The sequence below is a fragment of the Acanthopagrus latus genome, chromosome 6, assembly GCF_904848185.1.
Source record: "Acanthopagrus latus isolate v.2019 chromosome 6, fAcaLat1.1, whole genome shotgun sequence".
Lineage (NCBI taxonomy): Eukaryota > Metazoa > Chordata > Actinopteri > Spariformes > Sparidae > Acanthopagrus > Acanthopagrus latus.
Window position 1 is genome coordinate 21241258 of NC_051044.1, and position 16421 is coordinate 21257678.

At 42.3% G+C, this 16421-nt stretch overlaps 1 protein-coding gene across 6 annotated transcripts in view; it reads left to right on the top strand.

The window, feature by feature from the left end:
- Positions 1–16421, top strand: part of acap3b (ArfGAP with coiled-coil, ankyrin repeat and PH domains 3b) — a 62822-nt gene that overhangs the window by 40011 nt on the left and 6390 nt on the right. For 3 of the 6 annotated variants that reach the window (XM_037099976.1, XM_037099970.1, XM_037099971.1), the window contains exons 9-23: positions 149–223; positions 1678–1689; positions 9352–9464; positions 9696–9747; positions 9971–10071; positions 10277–10388; positions 10504–10736; positions 12169–12238; positions 12399–12493; positions 12613–12833; positions 12971–13063; positions 13227–13328; positions 13993–14216; positions 15054–15163; positions 15406–15516. In XM_037099976.1, coding sequence (XP_036955871.1) covers positions 149–223; positions 1678–1689; positions 9352–9464; positions 9696–9747; positions 9971–10071; positions 10277–10388; positions 10504–10736; positions 12169–12238; positions 12399–12493; positions 12613–12833; positions 12971–13063; positions 13227–13328; positions 13993–14216; positions 15054–15163; positions 15406–15516 — 1724 coding nt within the window. The remainder of the gene's footprint in view (positions 1–148; positions 224–1677; positions 1690–9351; positions 9465–9695; positions 9748–9970; positions 10072–10276; positions 10389–10503; positions 10737–12168; positions 12239–12398; positions 12494–12612; positions 12834–12970; positions 13064–13226; positions 13329–13992; positions 14217–15053; positions 15164–15405; positions 15517–16421) is intronic. The other 3 variants (XM_037099972.1, XM_037099974.1, XM_037099975.1) reach the window with 1 other exon arrangement.

Genomic DNA, 16421 nt, shown 5'->3' on the forward strand with positions numbered 1-16421 from the left:
AAGTGTTTGTAAGATGACATACTGGGCTGCTGAACACTTCATATCAGCATAAAACATTAGTTCTTGCTGCCTGTCTGTCAGTGCGTTCGTGTCTCATAGTCTTCATTCACGCGTCTCATGACCTCCGCCGTCTCTTTGCTCTGTGCAGCTGGATCAGCTGGTGATCGACTCGGCCATGGAGAAGAGGGAGCTGGAGCACAAACACGCCCTCATCCAGCAGAGGGTGAGAACAGCAGCGCAACTCTAACCTTCACTCCCTGACCGCCAGCACACTTCACATCTCTCCTCCTCCTCTTCCCTCCTCTGTCGCCCCGCATGCAGCGCTTATCTGTGTGAATCACTTCCAGGGACTTTTGCTGCGCAACTGGATCAAAATACAGGGGAACTAGGCAAAGAAATGCTGTAGAATTCACTGAAAATCTAGAAAATACTCATAATTGTTTTATTTTACTTTGAAGTTATCGTATTTTTTGCGTTTTTGCTAATTTTGATAAACACATGACAAATGTGTGCAGGCAGTCATCAGTTTGTGCAACGTTAAGACAACATTTGTCACTAAGACAGTTGACTTCTGCATTTATTCCTTTCAAAATCAGGTGACGTGTCGAGCCTTTCACGACCGAGGCCACAATCACACGCTTGCCTTAAATCAAACATTATTGTTTTCAAAGCTCTGTCAGAACGGTTTCCTGAAATGCCACTGAACTAGATTTTCGTCCTGACACAAAAGCCACATCAACATTGCTCCTTCTCGCTCAGCGTGACAGGTTCCTCGTAATTCGGTGGAACACGCTCACTAAAAGAAAATGTGTTTATCTCAGTCTGTCCTCCTGGAATCTAAAAAATGATCCTATGAACATATCTTAAGTTATCATCAAAATACTCTCAAAGAAAGGCGTTCCACAGAAGCCCGGGATTATTTTTACATCGTCCATTTCCTGACTGAAGCTTCCGTCTGTTCGTTTGTTTTGCAAATTCGCCGCAGCACAAAAAAATATAAATAAATAAATAAAAAAGCTTCTGAAATAGCGAGAGCGAGTTTATGGAGTGTGGAGTGCAGTTTTTGTTTTTCAGGCGCAAAGTTTAGAGTAGAAAAGAAAAGCAGTCCCCGCATAGACAGTTGGATGTGTTTATTTTATGGGTCACTCAGCTACATAAAAACACTTCTATGGAACGCTCGCCCTGCTCAACAGTCACGCTCACACACAGATGCACAGAACTCATCCATCTGTTACCTGATGAGATGCCAGAACGACTTCTGCCCTTCCCTCCAATTCAGCTGCCAAGCGCAGGCGTCCTGCCAGACACAGCACGCAGCTCCGTGTCCAACCTAATGGCCTTTCAGCAACCCCTTCCTCTTTGATCTGACTGCCTCGCTCTGACTGACTGATGCTACTTGATTTCATCATTGGTACTGATACTTGGTTTGATACTTAAGCTGAACACACCTCATATCTAATGTGCCCTCGCTGGAAAGTCAAAGGGATTTCTAATGAGACAAAGCTATTAAACGTCTTTGTGAAAAGACCTTCTGGACCCTCTTGGACGTGTTGTCTCTCATTAACATATTTGGCTTCATGCAGTGAAATTCAATTAGCGCTGATCTTGTATTAACACTTGTATCTTTCTCTCTCTCTCTCCTCATCTGCTCCTCACCTGACAATGTTCTTCACATAGACTCTGATGCAGGTGAGTTTACATTTTTCTTCATTTCTATTCAAGCCCCCTGAATTTATCCACAAGCTGCCATGACTCAGTGTTGGGTAGATAGTGAACTACATGATTCTACTAGTAGTTTAAGTACATTTTGCAATGCTTCGTCCTGTTTTTGTTTCACGGCAGAAGAATCACTTCCTTTGTGCCGTAATCCTGACCTCTCATTTTTTTAAAAAAAATGGAAAAACCCGGCCCGGAGGTGAACTGAATTGCCCAGTGAAAGCAAAGTTTATAGGGAACTAATCTATGTGTTATTTGTTTAATTTTTCTAAAGCCACACTGAGTGATCAATATGTACTCCAGAATGATAAACTACAGTAAAAGAGTTGTCTATTGCCAGGCTAACTTCTCATAACTGCAGTCAACATGAATATACCGTATATTAGGTATCTGTTAGTCATAAAAATGGATATTTATTACAAATGCTCAAAGAAGTTGTTGGGGGGGTTTGTATCACCTGTGAACAAGTGGGAAGTAAACTTAAATGAGTGTCATTTTGTATTTATTCATAATTGTGTATCACATGAACATCATGTGGTCAGTTGATCATTTTATACAAACTACTTTAAACTACTTTCTCTGACAGCTTTAGTTAACCAGCCTTAGTTGGATCTCTCCCTCGGCTAGCTTCCCTCTTGTCCAGCTTTTTCCCGTGTGAAGTAATTACACCGCCTGTACTGCAGTGCAAAACTTTTACGACAGTCCCAAACTAACATTTTCAGATGTTTGAAAAGAGGAGAGGAGGAACATGTTGTGGATTTCTTTTTAAGAGGGTTAGTTTTTCAGACGCTGTCCTTGAAATTCGATGAGCTCCGTTGTCAACCTTGATCAAGGTTATCTATGGACAAACAAACCTTTTTCCACGTAGCCTGGCCTAAAGCTTAAACCCCGTCAGAGATTTATCACTCCGCACATGAACACATTTCCTGGTCTAAAGGCTTATGTGTTTACATCGAGCTCCCAACTTCAACTTGCACCCGTAATGGTAGCTCATAAAGTGTGGCCCGGCAGATGTGTGTGTGGAAGTTGTTTGGAGCCCATGAGTGATTGATGTGCGGAGAGCAGGTTTATGGTCGTCACATGCTGGCTCCTGTTGTAGGAATCAACAGGCTGTGTGTTTGTGTGTGTTGGTGCAGTCTGATCCCTCCATCTTTTGATGAATAAATGTGGGAGGAATGCGTTTGTCTGGAGTCACACAGGATCCCGCAGTCAAAACATTGTTCCCTAATGCTGTTTAGTGGCATTGTGTGTCTTCCACTGAATTTCTTCCACTGTGTGTAGGTGGAGGGGTTTAGATTCTTTTGATACATGATGCTCATTTTAGGGACTTTCATCGTGCAAACCCCAAGGTTATTTTTGTCTCATTGATGTTGTCTCTTGTCCTAGATCTCTCTGCTCTTTCTTTATTTCTCCGTCCTTCACATGCACCCATGCATGGAGGCAGCAATATGCCTTGTTTCTCATTAATGCACATACACACCTCCCTTTGAAGAGAACAGCTCTCCCAAGCTTCCTCCTGTTACGTTTTGCTGCTCCGGCGTGTTTCATCTGAAAATGTCACCCAAAGGATTTTTCAACATGTCAGCAAGCCAGTTAAGGAGATAGAGTTGTCAAAGTAGGAGCTTAAAATAGTTTCCCCACTTTGATGTCTTGCTTTGTGCTTTTTTCATTATTGCGTTGTTCTTTTCTTACCGAAGTTGACTCCATTTTAGCTTTTCTTGAATCAACCTATCTTTTGTACCAATGTGGATATCAAGCACCTGTGAGAAAGATGTGTAATAAAGACATGGGAATTTACATTTTGATAATAAGATGTATTGTTTAGAAGTACATCAGTGCAGTGAAACAAGACACTTCACTTAGGATTTAATAATAATAAAAAATTAACCTGAACATCTTTTTCATCATTATGATCTCTGAAGGAGTTTTTGTATCATTGCACACCAGACAACATGCACTCATAGAGATCTGTGATAGGCCAATATCAGGCAATAATCAGCCAATCAATAAATCTGTAGTATTTTAAATTAAAGCCAATCACTAGAATAAATGTTGGCATATCAATGTAAGCAAAAACCACAGATACATTATAACTTTGCCTTACTTTAGGTTGCAACTTTACTTTTCTTTAGGTTCAGTTTGCAATTTTTCCTCTCATCACAGCGCCGTGCTTAGGATTTGGTCAGGTTCAGGCTTGTCAAATACACCTGGCGTTGTCGCCACAAACCTAGCTGCAGATGTCCCACCTCCCGTCCAAAATATCTGTTTTTTGGAGCAACAAGTACAGCTGGAACTTGTCCCAAGGTATCCTTTAGGATATCCAGGGATGTCATACTCACGAATGTTGTAACACAGACCTGAGCTGCGGTCCAACTCTGTCGCCTGTTATTCCTCTCCACCGTCCTTCCTCTGCTCCTCCTCCCGACATGAAAGTCAGGTAATAAACCTATAATGCGAACGTGTTATGACAGGTTTTGTCGAAATGTCAATGCGATACATATCCTTGGACATGTTTGAAATTTAAAAGTATCCGTGGTTTGCAGAATAGTTAGCTGCCGGCATGTTATCCTGGCGACTGGGCTGTTTGTTTGCAGTGGGTGAAAGTCTGTTTATCTGCAGGATTGCATTCCAGAATTGAACTCTTGCATGTCTGGTGTATGTTTTACATTGTGCTGCATACAGCACATCATGATGCTCATCTCTTTTCTCCTGATGAAGTGCTGTGACTGACAAAGCTAGTAGAGGGCAGTACACAGTAAGAAACAAGCTGAGTGACTATCAGGTACTCAGTTGGAATTTGTACCCTTATGAGTGTGGTCGGTCCTTTAAAGTTTATATACATAAAATAAGTAAGCAGCTCCAGCTTTATCTTATAATACCAGATGTTAGGAAAATATTGAGAAGTAACCATAAAGCCTCCAACAGCATTTAGGCTTGACAGTCCTTTTTTCAGCCAGTTTCAGAAAGGAATTCATATTTAACCCAGTGAAATAAGCATACGTATGCGGCAGTGAGATATCCTGAGCGCAGCTGGCTCTGTTGTCCTCTACTGCTGGTCCAGATCTCGTATTCACGTTGCTGGGGAGGTTTGCTATATCACCAGAGGCTGGAGAGATCTGACTGTGCTTGACGCCAGCCTCAGCCCAGTTCATCCTCTGTCTGCTGCCAGCTCAACCAGAGTCAACAGATGGTGTTACGATGGCAGTAGTTGGTTGACAGAGACGGACGGCTAGGAGAGGACGGATAGAAATGCAGACATTTTATTGTCTTTATCATGCCTGTTCAGTTTCGTGTTTGTGATTTTCTCAAAATCACCTGACCTGAGCAGAATGGAGGTTTTGATTCATCGTCGTTTGTAACTTAAATTAAGTCATATTCTTTTATTTAGAAATCAAAAATCACTTGGGCTTCTTTTACCGTGTCTTTACAGTGTCACGGGTTTAAATTTAAGTCCAATACAATCTTTACCTTTTCACATTACACACTACACTAACGCAATGCTGGATACACAGAAACAAGCATTTTCCACAGAGTCATTATATTCTCTTATCAAAGACAGTTGCAGATACTGCGACTGTTGCCTTCAGTCAGATGGGAAGATAGTCTTCCATCTCCCTCTATCTTATGAAAGAAGGAGGACAATGCATTTTCAGATTTTGTAAAAAAAAAAAAAAAAAAGAAAAGAAACTGCCCCCGCCCTATGCAAATGCAGTGGTGCAGGAAGAGAAGCCACAAGACGGAGAGAGAGTTTGTGAATTATAGATGGTATACATCCTTTATTAATAGGCCATTAAGTAAGTGCAGCAGTCAGACTCCGAGGAGAATAAGATAGCTTCATTATGAATGTAGTTGGGGCTAAATTGGATGTAACTTAGGGCGAGTTATTTTTCAGTGGGAGGAAGATGGATTACAGGGAAATGAAGAGGTGCGTGATAAACTCGATAATGTTATAAAGACGGGTAATTAGCTGTGAAAGTAATTTTAAAAAATTGTCAGTGCCGATAAAAAAACATCTTAACTTGACCTGTGTGACATTCTCATGCATGTGAAGCCAGAGCAATGATCTTATCAGCAGCGAGCAATTATTTTAGTCATCCCCTCTTTATACTTTCACAATCTGTCACTTCTCTTCTACTTCTCTTTTTTGTTGTTGTTGTTGTTGATCTTTACCTCTCCCCACCCAGCTCCGCCTCGTTCTCCTCTCTCACGGCAGTCTTTCATGTGTGCAGGACTTCATTGTGGCTCCCTCGGGGATTGTTGCCTCGGCGGCGCTCTCCTCCTCTATTGTTACAACATTTGGCTGTGCAGCTTTTTGAGTCAGAGAGACATAAACAGAGAGCGGCGAAGACTTAAAAGAAAAAGCTGCTGTAAGAAAACTGCAGTGAGGGGGAGTGGAAACATTTTCGAAGGTGTTGCAAAGAACATTTTTTCCTTGATCTGTTTATTGCCTGGGCACATTTCTGTCTGGAAGAAGTCCAAAATGCAAATCAGATGACACCGGTTCTCAAGACAGATTCAGAAACACGCCACCCTTTAAGTATAATATATGTAATTCAAGTCATTTGACAGGCAATGCATTGTGCTAATGCTGTGTTGGATCTGTTATGTAAGGGAAGTGTTGGGTACTTGGTTCACCCAGACTAGTAGCAATCATCTTATTATGCAAATCTATAATGTCTCAGCTAAAAACAAATCTATTCAAAGATTTCCATATCTGTGAATAAACATCTCTTACACAGGTTCACGAACAGTGGTGGAATGCAAGCACAAACCAAACGATCAGTCGATTTAATGAGGAAATTTGTTTCACCTCAACCAACTGCAATCATTACATGTTGCTTTTGCACACATGAATAAACTTCTAATGATGTAATACCTAATGATGAAACAGCTGCAGAAGACAGCTGTACTTTCAGCCAGCGTTTAACACTTCAAGTACATATTCCCGACTACATGTACACACTTTTCCTCCAAGGAACTTTTCCTTTCAATGAACTCTTTTTCTGATCACCCTCATGCCAACAGGAAGTCAGGTGAAGTTTTGTAGCCCACAAAAAGTTTCTCGAGTTTCACAGCAAAATAGTGTTGCTGCACTCTTGTAACAACTGAAGCAGGTGGGGACTTGTTTTAAAACAAGACCCCAAATCAATGTAAAATACTTTATTTACAGCTGCTTTAAGTTGATCCATCATCCTCAGTTATTAAGGAGTACAGGAGTAATGCTGCAAAGCTCCAGAAATGTTTTGTGGAGGGGGAGCTAATGACAGTATTAAAGTTTTCCTTTAACCTACATTTTTAATTCATCTCAGCATACATATTTTATTATTATTATTATTATTTTAATTAAAAAATAATGAATTCTGCCGTACATCCCCTCTCTTTTGGGCCCATGTTTTTGAAAGGACGTTTCGCAGCCGCCTGTTCCTCCGGACACTGGCGCGCTGCGATCCTCCACAGTCCCGGCTGATTTAAGGTGGGAAGCGGGGGCTCCGGGCTGGTGTTTGGGGAGCAATAATGTCGGCTTGATTAGGCAGGAACAGTGCTGGGAGCCGCAGACAGATGGAAAGCTGACTCCTCCAGAACTGTGGGTGAAACCCGGGGCGTCAGAATAGCTAGAGGGGATCCGAAATGGCGGCGTAGCCCCCCCTCTCCATGATGACATGTTTGATCTGCGGCAGCCGCGGCGGGGTCAGCGGGGCACGAGGACACAGTGACAGCTGTATGATAATGAGGGCTCGCGCCAGATCCACGCGGCCTGGACAGTGTGCAGGTGGCGGGTGAAGGGACCCCACGAGCGCGCTGCGGTTGGCCGACAGTCAGTCTGGACGCGTGAGGGGATGCGCGTGTGTTTCTCCCGGTTCGTCCGCTGCTGCACGTGAATAACCCGCGGGATCATTTACCTGGAGATGCTCTTTTTATTCTGACGAACATCTGTCAGAGTTTATTCAACTATTTTATTTATTTATTTAAGTTTCAATTACTTTTTTTTTTTTTTTTTACTGAGTTTGAGATGCTGCTGGATGCCTGTGTGGTTAAGATGAAGATATTTAGCAGGCTGGACTTTACCCTGGTGAGAGGCACTCTTGTTTTCTGTTCACTTCACATGAAGGACACTGACCCCACTCAGTTATTTAGTCAGGAAGTTGATAATTTTATGCATGTTTTTGTTGTTGTTGTTTTTTTTTTTTACATGATTAGGCCACATTCAATGCAAAACACATGAATACCATTCTAAACTGTGGTGTGACAATGACAGTAACCATTCATAGTTTAAGAATTCACTGGGATATGAAGTTTTCTGTAAAGTCTTTCATGATGAGAAGTGTGTGTGTGTGTGTGTGTGACGTTTCTTCTGAGTAAACACCTCTGAACCGTAGGTGCCTCCGCAGCCCTCAGGGAGACAGACTGCTGAGTCACATCCCACCAGGTTTTTTCATAGCAATTATAGTCACATGTTCCACTTCTCTGTGTGACTCCACACTGTTTGCTTTTGTCCAGACTAAGCTCCCAAGATGATTCAGGTGGAGCTGAACTTTCTTGGAAATGCTCTTGTCGGTGGGGCAAGGAAAGTCCGTGACGGCATCAGGGTGCAGTTATGCTGAATGTTTTTTTAAACGAAAGTTCACAAGGAATTATTCAGTGATCTTAAACTGAAACTAACCTCAGCCATGGCTCCTTTAAGACCAGGTGCTTGTCTTCTTCACCTCGCTGAGTAGTTGGCATTTGGCTCTAAATGCCTTTCTTGGGAAACAGATAAGCGAACAGAGGCGTTCTTAACTGACAAATGAAGAGGTGAAGATTTGACCTGAGGTAAACTAATGAACAGATGGCCAACACTGAGCGAATAGATGTTGATTTTTGATATAAAAGAGGAACTGATTCACAGTAGCATTGTGTCAACACAGTGTGTGGTGCTGATAAGGTGCTATCTGACTTCTGCTTTAATGTGTTGAGGTGGACAATTGTTGCCTCACAATGTCACCTGACCTGGTTGCATTTTACACAGGACAATGCCATCACTTACACTGAAAGCACTTGATTGCTTGATTTATGGTTCATGGCGTTGAGAGAATGACATGAAAGAATGTTGTTTTGGATGATGTTGCTAGTGTTGTTTGTGAAAAACTTGAGCAAACACAATGGCCTCAAGAACAAGCTAAGTCATGAAAACTTGGCAGTGCGTTGATTTTAGGCAGTTGACTTGGCACTCGTTCGAAATGCATTGATGAGGCACAGAGGTGAAAGGTTCATTTATTTTCATTTCACAACACCAGGGTTGCAGATTCAAAATGAGCTTCAGCCCCTGTCAAAGAGAAACAAAACAAACAATTTTATCCAGTGGAGAGCAGCGAATGAGTTCAGGAGTCTCACAGCCGGAGGAAGGAAGCTGCTCCATACTCTGTAGTCTGGTGGTACACCAGCAGATACCTCTGTAACTTTTGTCAGACAGCAGCATTGTAAACTTTTAGTGATTCGTCTTTTGGTATCCTTCTGGCTTTGTGCGAACCTCTCACTTCACCGACATCACTAATGCTTGATAGCAGGGCCCCAATGATGCTCTGGGCTGTTATAATCATGTGAGTAGAAAGTTAATAGAAAGCCTGACCGTAATGTCGATCATGTGTGTCCCTGCAGGACTTTTCTTATGATGACCCCAAGTTGGAATTCAACGTGGATGCACCCAATGGCGTGGTCATGGAGGGCTACCTCTTCAAGAGGGCCAGCAATGCATTCAAGACCTGGAACAGGTATAAAAGAGAAATGAGGAGGGCGTCAACACACAGTTCAAAAGATCTGTTGTCTTAGTCATACCGGGAAGTTCTGACTCCACGTGTGTCTCCACACGTACAGAGATTATGATAACATTATACTAACAAAAGAGGTGGGGTGAGGACAGGTTGGTCAATTTCAATGTACACATATTTAATGTGGCTCTCTCCTACAATCTGTCTTACTCAATACCTTCTCTCTTTCTCAAGGCGGTGGTTTTCCATACAGAACAGCCAGCTGGTCTACCAAAAGAAACTCAAGGTACAGATTTATTTATTTATTTTTCCCTTTTTCCAATAAAGCATACTGCAATGCAATGTCTGACAGCGTGAAGGCCTGGCCCTTGGTATTGTTAATTTGCATATTGGTGCAGAGGACTGAGCCCGTGTGCAGACTTGCCCTTCCACATATATGTAATTAATTGAACATATTTTGTGTAGCTCACATAGGTGTGTGGTGTGATTGTGATATCTGCCACTGACAGGACTCATTAACGGTGGTGGTGGAGGACCTGAGGCTGTGCTCTGTCAAACCATGTGAAGATAATGAGAGGAGGTTCTGCTTCGAGGTGGTTTCACCCACTAAGTAAGTGTGTATGTGTGTTGTTCCCTGACATCCGACTTATTTTAAAAATGTTCGCTGTTGTGTTGTTTCCTTGGAATTTCACCTCACTTACCAGTTGTTAAATTCTTGACTGTATCTATTTTTGGAACTTACTAAACACTAATTAGCTTCCTAGCATCAAACAGTAATAAGCAGGAATTAAAACTGACACCTCCAAACCTTTTAGGAGCTGTATGCTGCAGGCTGAGTCTGAGAAGCTGCGTCAGGCTTGGATCCAAGCTGTCCAAGCAAGCATCGCCTCTGCTTACAAAGACATCACCGACAATTATTACATCGAAGTACGATCACACACACACACACACACACACACACTCAATCACGCACACACATAGCACTGGTCACATGTTCACTGTGCAGCTTCACTATATCTGACCCGTAAAACTGTCTCTGCAGCGTCTGGACCGGACGGCCTCGCCCTCCACCAGCAGCATCGACTCTGCCAGCGAGCCCAGAGAGAGAGGGGAGAGGGCAGAGAGGGGAGTCAGGGGAGGTGGGGAGAGCCTCCTCCAGAGGGTGCAGAGCCTGCCGGGCAACGAGCTGTGCTGTGACTGCGGACAAGCAGCTCCTTGCTGGGCCTCCATCAACCTGGGAGTGCTGCTCTGCATCGAGTGCTCAGGGATCCACAGGTAAACCATGCTTAATGATATATTAGTTCAGAGGAGGAAAGACCAACTGCATCATGTAGCTTAAGTGCATTTTTTTTTCACTCTCTGTGTGGAACTTTTGAACAGATTTACAAAACTGTCTCAATTCATTGTTTTTCCCAATTGTCTGAAAATCTTCCTGAAACAATAAATCAGTTTCTCCAGAACCAACGCTGAAAAGATTTAACCACACAGTGAAACACTGCACTCAAAACCACATTCTCTCTTGTCAAAACTGATTCTTTCCACCAAAATGATACACACAGCTTTCAAATGAATGTTTCTTAATGACCACCAGTGTTGTTAATTGTACCCAAAAGCTGAACTTGAGTAAAAGTAAAGATATTGTGTTAGAATATTACAGTTAAAGTCGGTCATACAAGTAGTACATGAGTTAAAGTCCCAAAGTACCTGATATTAAATGTAACAAAGTAGTGTGCAAATACAAGTAAATGCAAATTATAGATATATTGACATGTATGCATAAACTGTATATTAAGGGTCAATTATTTATTTTTTTTATCTGATTGTCGATGAAATGAGTTAATTGAAAAATTTGATGCAATCTGAAAAGTAGCAAGTAACTAATTAATTAACTAATTAATGACTTGTGTAAAGTACAGTATTTGCCTCCAAAATGTTGCAGTGGAACACAAAATATCAGAAAAAGTACCTCAAAATTATGCTTGAGTAAATGCACTTAGTTGCATTCCTACATTGCAGGCCACCAATTTAAACACTGGTATGTAACAGGTAACGTGGCCTATAAAAAACATATGAAGTATTTCCTCTTCCTCTTGTCTCTGCTCCATTGTTCATCACAACAGAGTTCATCCAAGGGCTCTTTTGTGCTGGAGTTTCATTTTTGATACATGCACTCCAAGTTTTCAGAATTGTTGTCCAGATTGGATTTATCACAAGGAAACAAGTTGCTCTGTTGTCTGGTGTTACAGTATGGCACTAAAACAAAGTTTACTTTGCTTCACCATCGTGATCTTTTATCTAAAGGGGTTGCAGGATCAACAAAAAAAGAAAGGAATGTTCCTTGTAGTAGTAGTAACACTCGTACCTTTTCAAAACTTTCCCATTCCTCATCATTATGCCTCTGTGACATTTGTCATGTTTTGGCTTGTTTTATTTATGCAACTCATACCAGCAGACATCTGCATTGTCTGCACAGCCATCACATTCCACTCAAATGAAATATTGCAGTGATATGCACTGATTCCACTGACATCAGCTCATCAGTCCAAGCATAGGAAAGATACTGTGAAGGTACCAACAGATGCAGTTAGTAAGATAAGATACCGGTTTAAATGCAGAGAAACAAAAAAAGTTTGCCATTTCAGGCAGTTGTGATAAAGTCAGTAAAGAAAAAAAAAGTATAATCTTTTTATCTCCTTGTTTCTTTCAGGAGTTTAGGTGTCCATTGCTCTAAAGTGCGTTCACTGACGTTAGACTCATGGGAGCCAGAATTACTGAAGGTGCGTCTCCCCAACACAATCGCCCACAGCTACTCCTTTCTATGCTTTGCTTTCCCCCCAACACAGTTGCATTTATAATTCCTTAAGAAGTTTTTAATTGTTCCCCTCTCTGTCCCTGTCTCCCATCTTTGTCTTCCCTCCTTCCTTCTCTCATGTTTAGCTGATGTGTGAATTGGGGAACACTGTGATCAATCGAATTTATGAGGGAGCCTGCGAGGAGCTGGGGGTGAAAAAACCCGGACCGTCCAGTTCGAGGTCAGTCCTTTACCCATGGAGGAGGAACACTGGCAAGGAATACGAGCGCCATTTTCAGTAAAGTTGTCTTCGCTGACTTATCTGCAACTCTCTTTCGGTTTGTGATCATCTACTTCCAGACAGGAGAAAGAGGCCTGGATCAAGTCTAAATATGTGGAGAAACGCTTTCTGAAGAAGATGAGTGGGAGCGAGGCACTGGTGGAGGGTGAAAGGAAGGCACGGCCCTGGACTGTGAAGAAGTGCCAGCGAAACAACAGCTCCGTTCGGGCCCCCAACAGGGCTCGCCGGAAATACCATCGCTACGAGCCGGGTAGCGCTTCACCTGCAAACCTCTCAGCAGGTCAGTGCGGAGAATTAATGAACTGCTCTGTTAGCGTGTGGCTTATGAAATCCAAGAGTGTAAAGATATATGTATATTTAGATTATACCAATACACTCTCACTGAAATCTTGTTTTTTTACTCTTGTACCTCGGCAGCAGCTGCAGCAAAGTTTCGCCGGGACTCCCTGTTCTGTCCGGATGAGCTGGATTCACTATTTTCCTACTTTGACACTGGCTCTGGCCCGCGCAGTAAGTCCACTATGTAGACCCTCATGCACTTAAAAAATTACAGTAGATTTTAGCTGTAGGAACTCTCACTATTAATTGTATCAGTGATGGCGGGGTGTGTCTGTGTGAGTTGTACAGTATGTGCCGTGTAATCATTAACGTGTCCGTGGCTTGGCGATGCTTGGCCCCGCAGGTCTTAGCAGCGACAGCGGCCTGGGAGGAAGTACTGACGGCAGCACGGACATCCTGGTTTTTGGTTCAGTGGTGGACAGTGTCACAGAGGAAGGTATGTGTGTTTGGTGTGAATAACATCATGCTGAGGAGGTGAAGGAGAATACACTGTCAATAAGAGTATAAACAGTTTACAACCAGAGGATTGGGATGGGCGACATAGCCTAAAGTTATTTTGTAATATGGTCCAAAGCTCCCTTGCTAGCCGTGCAAACACGTCCAGGGTGACCCAAGTTCACAGTCCGGACTGCTGTAGCTGTGCTGTTAGCTGAGCTAACAAGCGGTTGGCTGCTATAGTTAGCAGCCGTTAGCAGTTACTTTTGTCATAATGCTGCCCCATATTTGTTTTGAGCGCCAGTTCAACTGGTGATCATTTCTTCCATATTGCATCTTTAATGTCAAACCTTAAAAATAACCACTATAATGTTGTCTTAAAGAAGAAAAACATGGATGTGATGTCTAATCCAATCAATCAACGATTTATTCAAACAGCCTGAAATATTCGTAGGTCCCTTGAGTTAGTCAATAAAATTAGGATAAATCAACAAATCCTTAATTTTTGTTGTTTTAGTTTGTCAAGATGTAGCAATTAGTCTCAGAAATTGTATATACTGTGTATTGACAGGGATCATGTAAAGCACAGGTGCAGCCTAATCATCCTTAATATTAAGAACACAAACATCATCCTCTGAATTAAACCGTGTGTTACCTACTCTCAGAGGAGGAGTCAGAGGAGTCTTCCAGTGGCGAGGTGGAGATTGAACAAGAAGTACCTTCAGACCCTGAAGACCCGAGGGAGCTCCATCCGGGGGCGCTCCTCCACCGATCTTCACGTCTACACAACCTGCCACTGATGGCAGAGGCGTTGGCACACGGTGCCGACATACACGCTGCAAGTGAGGAAGAGGAGGCAAAAACGCCGCTCATTCAGGCTGTGACCGGGGTGAGTTTTACTGAACCTTTTATTTGATTTTTAAATGGCATTCTGTTGTAACATCATAAAGACAGAGACAGTCTGGGTTAAACATTAAAAAGAGATAATTCACTGAATGTGCCGTAAACACAGATGTAAACATCTGCAGTCATAAAAGTTTTTTTTTTTAAAAACTACAACAACAAAAACATTAGTCTAATCATTTTATTATTAATTATATATACATATATATATATATACACACAGTAGGTGGCCCAATGTGAGCACCACCCTGCCCCGACACACCTATGTACACCTCCCAAAGGACAATGCCTTAACCATAACTGTGACATTTCTAATTCTACAAATGAAATGTAACAGCTACCTCATTGATGAATAAACTATAAACCAGCACAAACATTACAATAAGCAACATAACAGCCACCATGTTCTGAAAGGACACACTTAGAAATGCTAACAAAAAGTAACATTTTGGTAACATTTTGGTTTTAGAATATGAATAGCAAACTTTCATTGATCTGGTCATTTTTTCATTTTTATAGAGTCAGGAGTCTGTACAGGGAGATTTATTTTTAAAATTGGACTGGATGCTCTATGCCTTTGTTGCGTCTCTGACTTCCTGCTGGCGCGATCTGCTCTGTGCAGCTTGTTGCGGCTTTCGTCAAAAAATAAACCGGGCAGCTGGATCGCAAAGCAAGCCGGAGCGGATCACAACCGCTTGTGATTTGTAACACACTATGAGGGGGACAGCATTATATATATATATATATATATATATATATATATATATATACTTCTCAGAGAAAATAAACTAAAATAAAAACGCTTTCTGTCATTTTCCTTCAGGGTTCTCTGATAGCTTGTGAGTTCCTGCTGCAGAACGGCGCCGACGTGAACCAGAGGGACATGAGAGGCAGAGGCCCGCTGCACCACGCCACTTATCTGGGACACACTGGGTAAGAAATTCCCGTTAAGGGAGAAGAAGTCATTACACATTGTTTTGCTTCCACTTCATGTGTGATGGGTGGGTCCTGCTGCTCCATGAATCCTGTAAAAATGAATAGCCATAGCTGTTCCTTTGGCATTATATTATGTTTCTCTGTAATGCTTACATGCTGCACTCTCACTGTGTACCCAGCGGACTCACTAGCTCTTGTGTTCACCCCTTTTATCTGTGTCTGCATCTTGTTTCACGCAGTCAAGTGTGTCTGTTCCTGAAGAGAGGAGCATCTCAGACGGAGGTGGATGAGCAGGGACATGACCCCCTAAGTATTGCTGTCCAGGCTGCCAATGCAGACATCGTCACCCTGTGAGTGAACGTCTTTCTGAAACTGAAAATACTTTGCGGCCAGGTTACCCTTCAAAACACACCATTCATGCTTGAGAACTGTTGGTAAATTTGACTCATCAAAAGCAGTTTCTCATTTTCCTTCACATGTTCCAAGCTGCCAGAACGTCACCCAGTATTATGCAATCAGTTTACTGTAATTCAGTGATTTAGGATAATTGTAGCTGAGTGCCACTTGTAGGGTTTTTACCATGTTTTTGAATAATAAATCTGATATCAAATATTGAATATTAATTATACATTAAGAATTAAATATCATAAATGTTTAAAGGAGACCTGTTATGATTTTGTGAGTTTGTTTTTTTATGGTCCTGAAAGTTGAAAATGTCAAAGTCTGCACCAACAGGTGCTCCTTTCTCCCACAGAAAACACTGCTCCTGAAACGCCAGATCAGTAGTTCTGCCTTTGTGACATTGCACTAGGTCACCATGTAATTTGCAGGATTTCTGCCTGGCAACTAGTTTGGCACAGCTGTTCTTTTGTTGCTAGCGGTGCTTGGTCAGGCATGTGTGAGCTGGCCAATCAGAGCAGACTGGGTATTCAGGAGTGGGGGCCTTAAAGACACAGGAGCGACGATTACAGTGCTGCAGAACTTGACAGTATGAGAGAACTGGTTTGTTTGTCGGGCACTAAAGCATGTAAACCTTTTCTAGTGGTAGCCCAATATGTATGTGAAATCAAGAATGTGAAAATGAGCATAATATGTCTCCTTTAACAAGACAATCTACTCAAGGTCTATTTGCTTTTAATGGAGATTTCAACCGAGATGAATTGTTGGTGTCTGAATTGTATCCCTCATTGTTGTCTGTATCCTCTCTCTCCCTCCCCTCCTACCTCCTCTCATCCTCTTCTCTCCACTGGGGTTT